The following is a 12,779-nucleotide window of genomic DNA, read 5'->3' as shown; positions in this document are numbered from 1 at the left end:
TCTCAAAAATAAAAAAATAAACGTTAAAAAAAAAATTAAATGTTTATAAGAAGAGCTTTAGCTGCCTTACCATGCCTATCTAATAAGTAAAATTATGGAGGCACCAGAATCTCTTTCAATGGAGCCACACAGTAATTATGAAAAACATGTCACAGGATTCCTTAGGGTGAGTCCCCCAATAGAGTTGGGGATGCTCAGCTAGCTTTATTATTCTTTAGGCAGCTCGTTTTTTCATGTGCTCTTTCTCAACAGGTTGGGGTTACAGTTGAGTGTCTTTGGTGAGCCTCCTTTGTTACGCTGTGTTCCCGACTTGAGATTCAAGATAGATTATTAAGGCAACAAACATTTGAAGCTCTACCATGTGCCGGGCACTGTACAGAGTGTGGGGTATTTATTGATAAACCATTCCTCATGGGGTTTATAGTCTGGTAGGCATGAAGGCTGTTAATGAAATGATGATACACCATAAATGATTACACACACAAAACCTTGATGGCTCTGATAAATATGAGGAACACCTAATATAGGAACCTGAGCTGGCTTGAGGTGGTCAGAGAAAGCTGGCCTGAAGGACTAGCAATTAAGCTGGTAAACAAAAGAAGAGAGAATGGAGAAGGAGAATGAGAATGTGCTAAGTGTGGAGGAGCATGGCCCTGGGAAGAAGAGAAAGTAAGCTTGTGTGGCTGGAGTGGAAGAGTGAGGAGGGGTCGGGGTAGGGAAAGAGGAGGAAGAAAAAGTAGGTAAGGGTGTCAGGCGAATGCCATGGTGTTTCTTGGAGGACTCTGCTGGGGCAAGACTCCATTTTTCTCCCCATTGACTTGCTTTGTAAAGCTTTCAAACTTGTTTGCCTCAATTTCTTCACCTATAAAAATGGGTGGGGGGATATTGATACTTAGTTCAGGGATTGTGCAAATAGATTGCTCATAAATATTTCCCAAGTGACTACAAAGTGTCAGCCATCGGGTATATGATGATGCTTTGTCCCTTTTCTGCGAAAATCAAGCATAGAGATCATGCACCTTGGTGAATAGTAGATGTAGCAGAGTGATAAGTGTAGCTTGAGAAACCAGACTGCCGGGTTGGAATCTCCCCATGGCTTCCTAGCCCAGTGTCTTTTAGAAAATTAAATTCTGTAAGCTTTAGTTTCCTCGTGTATAAAGGAGGAAACGTAACAATGGCTACTCCTAAGGCTACTGTAAGTGATATGTGCAAAGCAGTCAGCCCAGCACTTGGTACCACAATGAGCTGTACACATGTTTACTTATCATTCTGGCTTCTGGAGCTAATGGAGGTTTAATGGGATGTCATTGTGAATTTGCCAGTGGAGGTAGAAATCCCTTACACATTAACCGGGAGTCTCCTAGCGTCCCCACTACTTTCTGCTGGTGATTTCAGTTTCTTTAAAGCCGCTTGGGTGAGTCACCTCAGACTTTGTTAAAGAAGGGCTGCAGAACCTAACTGTGGAACATCTGTCCCCCGCCCCCAATCACACAAATTGTCCCATGGACAGTTGGCAGTTATGAATTGGCCAACTTTCTCTGTGCTCAGAAATGAAAAGCCATCTGCCATTTCGAGTTGGTAAGTGTTGCTTTACCTTTTTGGGGCCAATCTTACCGTGAGCTTACCTGGGACACAGGCTAGAAGGACTTGGTGCATCTCTGTCTGGATTCTGCCATATTGTGAGGTTCTCTGTATAAACATGTTGTCATTACTAAGATGTCACCTACATCTTCCATCCATCAAGGCTGAGGTGGGCTGCCTGGGTGTTTGTTCTGTCATGTTTCTGGCTGCTGCTGTTCTTGCTCCCCCCCCCCCCCCCCCCCCCCCACTAGCTGACCAGTGGAGAGTTTCCTCCGATATTAGGCTGAGTAGCTGCTGTGCTACTGGACTTTCAGTGAGAGAGATACTTGCAGAGAAAGAAAAATGCCAGGATAATGGAAAACACATGGGTGTTCACTTCTGCACAGCAATCCTGCAATGAGTACCCTCTTTCTCCTGCCTTGTAAATGCTTAGTGATCTTTTTGGACTCTGGCTCAAAGATCTATCTTCCACCATGCCCTTCCCAGCCTCTGCTGGTCCCCTCCTTCCGTTGTGCATTGCCCTGCTCTACCTGTTGTCCGCAGGTGACAACCTTGCTTCTGCGGCTATCCTCAAAGGCAGGAGCCGTATTTATACTGGCTCACAATCCTCACCCTGTCATCAAGCAAAAGGGAAATGAAGTTGCTTCTGTATCAGGCAGACAAGAGTGTGTGAATACCATAATTTCTTTGACCTCCTCCCTTCACCCAGTACTTCTTTTTTTAACTGATGCTTAATCATCACATTAGCATTTTTAGCCTGTAAAAATGACTAGGTAGAGCCATTTCATCCTAGGAAAGAAAAAGCACTTAACCCTTGCTGCTGATGTAGCACTTCTTAACTAGATCGTGTAAAATTTCTGGATGTTTGGAATGACATTTTTTTTTTTTTTTAAGTGTAAAATGTTCACTGTAAGTGGTGGTTTGTATGGGAGATTACCCTGATGCAATGGTAGAGTCCAAGTATGCTCCCTAGAGGTCACAAAACCGCCTCACCAACCAAATTAAGATGCTTGAATCATGCAGCTTATTAAGTAAAGTCAAAATGTCCAGGAGGAAGCAGGGGAAAGAAATGGAGTAGGAGTATAGGGTACAGGCTGGGTGAAAGATGGGCCACCCCACCAGATTCCTGGGTCTAGCATTGTTCATGTATTCAGTCTTTGCCCCATCAGCTTCTTTGCTGATTCAGCGGTTACATGGACAGGAATAGAGGTTATATAAAGGGTGGTGGTGGTGGTGGGAGGTGAATTTCAGTAAGTGGGAGGTGCCAGATGCTAACGTGTATCCTGTCTTGGAGAGGGCAAGTACTTCTGGTCCCAGCTTTAGTTACCAGTTAATCTGGTGAGAGTGATGGGTTTAACATTTTTTCAGGCAGAGTACAAGTGGGGCCAGAATGGGAATGGGATGAGTGTCACAGATGGCTATCCGATTTAAGGTTGACATAGCTGTCATCCTGAAGGTGGTATGATATGTACGTTATGACTTGGTTCTCCCACCCCATTCTATTTATAGGTAACATGCTTAGTCAATCCTTTTTATCTATGTTCAACACACCTATGTTTCATTCATTTGATCGACGATTAACACGTTTCACAGGTATCTAACTTGCTGTCTATATTTAACACTCCCTACGAGCTTTATTCATCCCACTTGTTTTTCTTGTTCTCTCTAGAAGAATTGAATATTCTTTTTTTTTTTTTAATTTTTTAACGTTTTATTCATTTTTGAGACAGAGAGAGACAGAGCATGAACGGGGGAGGGTCAGAGAGAGAGGGAGACACAGAATCTGAAACAGGCTCCGGGCTCTGAGCTGTCAGCACACAGCCCAACGCGGGGCTCGAACTCACAGACCGTGAGATCATGACCTGAGCCGAAGTCAGACACTCAACCGACTGAGCCACCCAGGCGCCCCAGAATTGAATATTCTTAAATAATATAGCAAGCACATTATAGTGGTTGCATATGCCAGTACAATATTCAGTATAGATTCTCCTTAATTGGCTTTCATTGGTTGCTTTTTTAAACCTAGGGGGGAAAAACCCATTTGCTGTGAAGCAGGTGACCTATCACTGGTTCCAGTAATTGACAACTTTACATTTATGTTGATTTGGAAAATCAGCAGAGGAGAGAAATTGTAGAATCTAGTTGTTTCATGTGTAGAAAACACCTTCAGTACCCTCTTTTGCCAGGTGACTATTCATTTCCATGAATAGAAATGGAATGTTGAGGCCTGGGAAGAACTTGAACTCCCTGATCTCTAGTCATCTCAGTTTTCAGATAGGGAGTGTGAGACTCAGAGGGGTAAAGTGCCTTATCCAAGGTCACATAGCTAGTTATCTATAAAACTTGGTAGTCTTTAGTCTCTTGAAAACTGGTTTAGTGTTCTTATATGTTGTAATAAGTGAGATTACATCCTGGTGTTCTTTTAGCAGCTGAATTATGGTAAACATTTACTTGAGAGAGCTTTTCTGAAAATGAGAATGCACATAAAGTCTCAATGTTTGAAAATAGATGATTTTTTTTACATTTCACTCTGATGAGTGCTAACGGGGTATCTCTGTTTCAGTGTGCCAGTCATTTACAAAAAGAAGTGAGAAGCTGGCAGAGGAAATGCTCAGTTCTGTAGGAGGGTTGGGTGAGCAGCAGTGTGGTTGAGTTGGATTAGACCGTTAGATGGGATGTCCTATAAATGGGAGGGGTCGAATTGGCACCGAAAGTGATTTTCTTTAATTTGATAGCCACTGACACTTGATAAGTGTCCATTTATCTTCTCCTTTTCCAAAGGGCATCTTATTGGTTTCTGACTGTAATATTTGTGGTTACTTGACATAATAATAGAAATGATAAAGATAAAATAGAAAATAAATGCAGTAAGTCTGTATTGGATGCCTGTTTCATGCCAGGCACTGAGAACTGTGGATACAACAACGAATGAATGACTGTGCCTGTCCTTGTGGAGCTTCTAGTCTAGAGGGGAAAGAAAATATGGTAAAAAGGATCATGAGTAATAGAAGGGAAAAATGGATCATAATAATTAAGTGGTGTGGAGAAAATAACCAGAGAGGTGTGTTCGATATCAAAGGAGAACCTGCTTTGGAGGGAGTGACCAGGAGGTTGAAATTGCAGTATGAGCTAAAGGAGCCAGGCATGGGAAGGGTGGGGGGAAGAGCTCTGTGGGGAAAAGGGAAGAGGAGCACAAAGACCCTGAGGCAGGAGTGGGCTTGGGTATGACAGAAGAGTATGGAATTGGGTGGGGGAGTTTGGCAAGAGTCAATTGGTGTGCGACCTTGCAGGCCATGCTAAAAAGCCTGGATTTTTATCCTGGGAGGACTGGGAAGCCATGGAAGGGTTTTTAGCAAGAGCCTGAAAGGATGCTGATCTAAGCTCTAGGATGAGCCTTTGGGCTGCTGTGTAGAATGGAGAAGAGAAGGCAATACAAATAGGGAGACCAGTTAGGAAGCTGTTGGAGGTGCCCCACTAAGAGAGGGTGGCAGCTTGGGTAAGAGTTTCAGAGCGGAATTGGGTGAAGGTGGACGGATTCCAGACAGGGGAGCCCTCACGATTTGCTCTTGAGTAGGATCTGAAGGGTGGAAGAAAGGGAAGACTCTGGGACAAGTTCTGGTCTTTGTGGCTTGAACTGAGAGGTCCCATTTGCTGAGACTGGGAACTCCAAGAGAAAATAGAGGGTTGGTGGCGGTGGTGAATAACAAGAGCTCTGTCATAGCTATATAAATTCTGAAATGCTTATTAGACCTTCATGTGGAGATATTAAGGATATTGAAGATGTATCTGTAGCTTAAGGGAGAGGTTGGGATGGCACATAGACACACTGCAGTGTCATTGGCCATTGGTGCTGGGATGATGTCTGAGAGAATGGAGTGACGGGTGAGGACACTTGCCACTAGGCCTGCTGGGGGAAAGTGTTATGAATATCATGCTGCTTGAACGTTGCTCACTTTGCACTGGACTCAAGCTTTAGAATCCTCTAATGAGCTCTCTGGGCCAACACTGCCAACCAGCTAATTCCTTATAGATGAATAAAGAAGGAAATAGCAAAAAGGGAAAAAGGAAGATGTAAGTTAATCTCAGATGTGTTTTTTTTCTTCCTGCACTAAATTCTAGGTGGAATTTATTAGGATTTTTACCCAGCAGTAATAAAAACGTTAACAAACATTTGCTAATGATCTCTAGTTTACAAAGTGATGAGTTCATATGTTTTAATAGATCGCGAATATTATCTTTTCAAGTCTTTGGCTGGGATTTTGGAGGAGGTATAGAAGCATTCCCTAAGTGGCTCTTATCTCTACCCTTGACAAAAGTTGAAAGCTTGCCACTTGACAGCACAGTAGTGAAGGACTTTCTTTGGGTAGAAAAGCAAATGTCCAGGTAGGTTTTATCTTGGGTGCTATGCCTGGGTTAGGTGCCCCCACTCTGGAGGACCAACCATGCTTCTCACCTTGCAAAGCTGACTTCTACAGCTTGAAGATGGTGCTGTTCTTTGCTGCAAACTTCAAACAGCAACTTGTAGAATTACACCGGGATGGAGAGACCCTGAGAAATGACCTAGTTCACCATCTCCCCCATTTTGTAGATGAGGAGACTGAGGCCCAAGGTCAGGTACTTAAGGATTTTTTTTTCTGTTGGAAGCCACTCTTTTTATTTTATTTTATTTTTTAACATTATAATAGAGCTTGTGCTATAAAGAAGGAGGGGGCAGAGGCAGAGAGAGAATCTTAAAAAGGCTTCATGCTGAGCAAGCTCCCCCAATGTGGGGCTTGATCCCACAACTCTGGGATCATGACCTGAGCTGAAATGAGGAGCCAGATGCCCAACTGACTGAGCCATCCAGGCACCCAAGAAGCCCTGCTTTTAGGATGAGGGTCTTCAAGGTCCATATAGTCTGTGATGTAGCTTGGGCAACACAGCTTTTGAAGATCTTTCTTTTTCAGACTCTTGGAGAAGTAACCAAGGAGTTCCCCCAAAGAGGATGTGTTCAGGGCATGAGTAAAGGCCACCAAACATGCCTTTGGTATCCCTTTGTTGTCTCTGAATAGTTTGCTCTAATTCTGTTCTGTTGGTGGCCAGTTTCTGATTTGAGGAAGTATAGTGTAAAATAATGAGAGTGCCTAGTTTATTGTGATAAGGGAGAGTCTGAGTATGAAATGATGAATTGTCTTATCATGCAGAATTTGTAGAATTCCTGGCCAGGAGCAGTATTAGCTGGATTCCCATACCTCTAAGCCTGCTGAATTGACCTCAACTTCAATATTTCATGAGCAGGGTCATCCACTCCATGTTTACAGAGAAATTCCAGGCACGCTTATGGATCATGAACATGCCTTGTATTCTTCAAGCAAAAATGGAGATGTCTGTCCTTATTAACACTTGTAAATCTCTGCTGGGTACAAAACAAGGACAGGTTTCCCTCTACAAATTGTGGAGCAAAAGAAATGGAGTCCCCTGGGAAAAGTGAAATTGGAAGCTGCTGAGTGGCATTTGGATCCTAAACACAGGCTTCTGTGAATTTAGGATCCGTTTATTTGTCTCTCACTTTTTTTTTTTTAATTTTTAATATTTATTTGGAGAGAAAGAGCGAGCAAGGAAGAGTGAGTGAGTATGAACGGGGGAGGGGCAGAGAGAGAGAGAGAGAGAGAGAGAGAGAGACAGAATCTGAACCAGACTCCAGCCTCTGAACTGTCAGCACAAAGCCTGATGTGGGGCTCGAACCCATGAACTGTGAGATCATGACCTGAGCCGAAGTCAGATGCTTTATCTACTGAGCGGCCTAGGCGCCCCTATCTCTCACCTTTGTTTTTGTTTTTGTTTTTGTTTTTGTTTTTAACAGCAACTTCATCTGTTTGTAGCAGGCCACATTGCCCAGTGTCCTGTCAAAATTTGTCAGAAAATCACTGGCTGACCAATTGTGAACTTGTCCAAGTGACAAGGGGGTACAGTGACAGAGGTGGCATTTCTGGGTTTTGCATTGAATGAATGCTGCTGTATGAAATGGTGGATGGTACCTGAAAACAAAGTATTGGTGAGTGGTGGGGTTGCGGTGGGGGCGGGGGAGGATGATAGATAGGATGTGGATCCTGTGGACATTTTTAACTGCATCTTTTCTCTTCTTTTTCCCTCTTCTTCTTCTGTATTCCTTCCTTCTCCTCCTTGTTCTCTTGGTCCCTGTCTGTTTCTGTTTTTCCTTTCTGACTCCTAGAAACAGAAAGAGAGATCCATGCAGCCCCTCATGTGAGTGAGAAGTTAATCCAGCTGTTCCGGAATAAGAGCGAATTCACCTTTTTGGCCACTGTACAGCAAAAGCCATCGACTTCAGGAGTGATCCTCTCCATTCGAGAGCTAGAACACAGGTAAGCTGTACTTTTGCAAATGTATTTGCAATTGATGGACTATACAACATGCCTTGGAATTTGGACGTTGTATCCTTGAGAGCATGCCCCTAGCTGAGGCCTTGTTGCTGTTGAACACATTGGTAGATTTTCTTTGCACTAAGAACTTACCTTTGGCAAAGAGGTTTTCTTGTTAACTCTCCAAAGACCACTCATGAGTGTCTTTCTCGCCTATCTTCTGTCTTCTGGTAGTCTTTGCTCCTATGAAACCACATTCTATGTCCTCTTGAAATCTTTAAGAAAGTCATATTTAAGAACCTTCAATGAGCATTATTGTGTGTTTACTCTATGCAGGAACTGTGCTGGACACAGGAATACTAAGGCAAATAATCCAGAATTTCTATTCTAAGGATCACATAAGCTAGTAGGGAAGATGGACAGATGTCATGAAGTATTGTAGCAGTATGTGTTTAAGGAATAAAGGTATTAATGGTCAATTCTGAAGGGTCATGGTAAGCTAAGGAAGCCTTCAGAAAGGATTGTGGTTGTATAAATAAAGGTGACTATTGGATAGGCTGAAGGAGAAGGAGTAAGGGATGGGAAGACAACATTCCAGAAATTGGTTGCTATGATTTTGGGAAGGAAAAAGGTGGTGGGGTCAGTGGTTGGCACATTGTGTGTGTTGGGGAAGCTGAGGAGTTTGGGGTGGGCAGTGAGGGGTGGTACTATAGAGGTAGGTAGAAGCTAGATCATCTCAAAGCTTTGAGGCCATGTTGAAAATTTGGACTAAAGTCTCTATAGATAGTGGGAACCATATAAGGGTTTTAAGTTTGAGGAAAGAGGATTCTATTTTAGGAGTTTAAAGTAATGATAATCTAAGACAAGTATAGAAGCTTCCTGAGAGAGAACAGTGAGTTGTAGCCAAGGAGAGGGCAAAGACTGTCCATCAGCCTCCACTCTCTGAAGGCCTCCTCCATAGGTCTCTAAAGTGTGCCAATCCAGAAGCCCGCCCCCAGGCCAAAGCACCTGGGCAAACAAATGGGCCTCTTTTACAGAGAGACTTGGCAGCATATTTCCATCTGCCCAGACCTCTTTCCCATTGTTTAAGTCTCCTGGGACCTGGGAATGCAAACTTCCTGTGGGTTTTAGAACCAGGTGATCAAGTAGTGTCCCCTGAGCAGCGGCCACAAAAAAACTCAGACACCAGATGAGTGTAAAAGCTCCCTTCTGGGAGAGGGTGGTGCTCAGGAATGTGGCAGAGGGAGGTGTGAGGCGGCACTTGCTGGCTGGAGCACAGCCGAGGAGGAGCGTGAAGATGGCACCCCCTAGTCGTGGTCCTGGAGAGTATTCCCACAGGCTCCTGGATGTGTGAAATTAGATGCCAGCCCCTCAGGGCAATGCTTCAATATATGCGAATGAGCTGCTTTTCCTTAAAGTCTGGGCAGATCAGCTGCCTCTGAGCTGGGCCCCGACCTCATGAGTCTGAGTGCAGGAGCCCTTCAAGAGCAGTTTCTCAGATCATAACAGCTTTGGGCGCTTGTGGGTGTGGGGGCTTGTCTCAGAAGTACAGGTCTCAAAAGCCAGGCTTCCCAATGTGGAGTTCAAACCCTTAGCCCCTACGGTAGAAGCTCTGGGTTTTGAGTTCCCTCCTGATTGTGGGTCTCCATGCCAAGGGTAGGGTTTATAGTGAGGTTGTGTCCCAGCCTCTCCTACCTGCTTCCATTTGGATGCTTTTTTCCTTATTTGCTCACTGAGCTCGGCTGGACTTCGGTTTTTTTCCAGAAGAAATTGTTGCATAAGTAGCTGTAGACTCCGCATGTCTGTGGGAAGAATTGAATTCAGGATCTTCCTGTGGCACCATCTTGAATTTGAGCCTCCTGGCCAGTTTTAGTTTTTAATACTAACTTTAGTAGTCCACAGCCTACGTGTACCCGTGGGCTTGGATACCAGGGAACAGTGAAGCCTGTGACTGAGAACCTGTCCAGGGAGGTGGGAGGTGGAGCTTCCCAGGAACAGAAGCTCCCAGCCCATTGAGTGTTCCATCCTCTCTTGGGACTTGATTTACAAAACACAAAGTCAAAGGCAAAGTTACCAAGAATTTCCAGATGGTGATGGCACAGTGGAACCCTTCAGAGTGCAGGACCTTGTGCAACCCACTGGTCACATGCTGTGAAGCTGGCCCTACCTACCTTGCAGCAGACAAGGTACCCTTTGTAGGTACCCTCCCCTCAGATCTCTTGTAGGTTCTCTGTGCCCTTTGCCTGCTTTTTATGGGCTTTGCTTCTGAAGGCTGGCACCTAACTTTCCTCAGAGCACTGCCTGTTGGCCTCTGTAGCCACTACACAGAGAACAGAAGTGTCTGGGAGTTCATTTATCCCCCAGGCAGCCTGTAGTCTATGATTGACAGAGTGTAGGAGTTAGAAGCCTTGTTCCCTTGCTTTGAAGGCCTTAAGGCCAGACCAGTTCTGATGTTTGAATCCTCAAGTGCTACCTGGAATGGAGGTAGGTTGAGGCTTCCATGTCTGCTCCTTCTGTCCTTCCCCTTCTCCTGGGAGCATTTCCTTGAAGTGCTGAAATCACTTGCTCCCAAATTCATGTCAGAGTCTGCTTCTGGGGAACCTGAGTTCCGATAAACCTTCCTTTACCTATTTAGGTTGACCTATCTAGTAGCAGTAAAACTGAGCCAAAAACTGCATAAAGGCTTTTAATACATTAGGTCGGTGGCTCAGGAAGATCACACAGAGTGATGGCTCTGGGAAGGGCCAGAATTCTGGCAGGTCAGGGAAACAGAAGGATGTATTAAACAGGAAGAACGGTGTGGGCAGCTACAGGAGAAATGCAGGAAAATGGAACTTTTGGGGGCAGGGTGGAGAGGTGCAGAGAATGGACCAATTTTGCTGGAGCAGAGGGTCTCCATGTACATCTTCAGCAGAGGTGAGGACCAAAAGTTCTCTTTTCAATCGTTGAGTTCGATCTCAGCCTCAAAGGGAAGTGATGGACCCTGTTTCTTCTTCTGAAGGGATGTTGTCAGCATAATAAATTGGCTGTTTGTGGGTCAGCCCAGAGAAAGAGAGGTAGCATGTGTTGGAGAGGAGGTATGGCTTTGAGGCCAAGTGTGGTGTAGATTAGGAGGAAGTGTAGGTTCTTGTCACTGAAAGGTGGAGGCGTCAAGCCAGTGTCGGCTTCACAGACATGAAAGGGTGACATGCTTGTTCCATTGGGGCAAGGTAGTGGAGTTGGGGGTGAGGGCTGCCTCAGTATGAGGGCCATCTAAGTGTCCGAGAGTGGAATGTAGAGTCTTTATTCTCAATTAAAGCAGAGGAGGGAACTTCCCAAAGACAGGTGAGAAGGAAGTGGAATGGCCAACCATTGTAGAAAGAGCAGACCTCAGAGTTGGAGTGATGGAGACTGGAGGTTCGGGCTCTTCTGCACTGTTTCATGTCTCAGCTTAGTTTCCTGGTCAGAAAAAGGGAGGTGGTCATCTACTTTGCAGGTTGCTGTAAGGTGAAAGATGATTGTGCACATGAAGTGGCCTGCTCTTAATAAATACACATTTCTTCTTGTCTAAGCAAAAAATTTAAAGCTACTTTCAGGGTTTTTCTCTTGAAATTTTCAAAAAAATTTTTTTTTAATGTTTATTTATTTTTGAGAGAGATGGAGACAGAATGCGAGTGGGTTAGGGGCAGAGAGAGAGGGAGACACAGAATCCGAAGCAGGCTCCAGGCTCTGAGCTGTCAGCACAGAGCCTGATGTGGGGCTTGAACTCACAAGCTGTGAGATCATGACCTGAGCCAAAGTTGGACGCTCAACTGACTGAGCCACCCAGGTTGCCCCTCTTTTGAAATCTTAAAAAAAATTTTTTAACATTTATTTATTTTTGAGACAGAGAGAGACAGAGCATGAACAGGGGAGGGTCAGAGAGAGGGAGACACAGAATCTGAAACAAGCTCCAGGCTCTGAGCTGTCAGCACAGAGCCCGATGTGGGGCTCGAACCCACGGACCGCGAGATCATGACCTGAGCCGAAGTCGGACACTCAACCGACTGAGCCACCCAGGCGCCCCTGAAATCTTTTAAAAAACAGAACTCCTTTAGTAAAGGTTTAAAAAAAAACCACCAAATCCAAAAACTTGTGTTGCCACAGAGTCCTCTGATGCCACCTTCTCTTCCCTAGCAGGTTTCTAATAGAACCTGAGGATCATTGAATAGAGAATCATCTGATCATTTTTCATTGTACTAGGAAAACCTCAGGTCTTGACTGAAAAACAATAAACATGCAGATATAGAACATTCCCCTCCCCTTTGGAGTTCTGTGGTGCCTTCTTCCATGTTTGGTCTAATCAAGGCAAAGTATAAAGAACTGGAGGTGTGCCTGGGTGGCTCAGTTGGATAAGCATCCGACTTTGGCTCAGATCATGATCTCATGGTCCATGGGTTCAAGCCCTGCATCGGGCTCTGTGCTGACAGCTCAGAGCCTGAAGTCTGCCTCAGATTCTGTGTCTCACTCTCTGTCTCTCTCTACTCCCCAACCTGCCCCCTGCTTGTACACTGTTTCTGTGTCTCAAAAATAAATAAATATTAAAAATAATAATTAAAAAAAAACAATTGGCTGAATTGGGGCACCTGGATGTCTCAGTCAGTTAAGAATTTGGCTCTTGATTATGGCTCAGGGCATGATCGAATGGTATGTGAGATCGGGGCCTGTGTCATTGACCCCTGTATCGGGCTGTGCGCTGACAGCATGGAGCCAGCTTGGGATTCTCTCTTTGCCTCTCCCCTGCTCGCATTCTCCCCACACCCCCAAATAAATAAACAAACATAAAAAAGAATTGACTGAATCTGTAATATACTGGTTATG

At 44.7% G+C, this 12,779-nt stretch overlaps 1 protein-coding gene across 2 annotated transcripts in view; it reads left to right on the top strand.

Moving 5' to 3' along the window:
- The window catches only part of NELL1 (neural EGFL like 1), an 875,786-nt gene that overhangs the window by 75,884 nt on the left and 787,123 nt on the right, over positions 1-12,779 (top strand). For both annotated transcript variants that reach the window (XM_060606214.3, XM_060606213.3), the window contains exon 3: positions 7,793-7,943. In XM_060606214.3, coding sequence (XP_060462197.2) covers positions 7,793-7,943 — 151 coding nt within the window. The remainder of the gene's footprint in view (positions 1-7,792; positions 7,944-12,779) is intronic.

The sequence above is a fragment of the Panthera onca genome, chromosome D1, assembly GCF_046562875.1.
Source record: "Panthera onca isolate mPanOnc1 chromosome D1, mPanOnc1 haplotype 2, whole genome shotgun sequence".
Taxonomy (NCBI): Eukaryota; Metazoa; Chordata; class Mammalia; order Carnivora; family Felidae; genus Panthera; species Panthera onca.
Note: the sequence above shows the minus strand (reverse complement) of the source record. Positions and strands in the feature narration are given on the sequence as shown.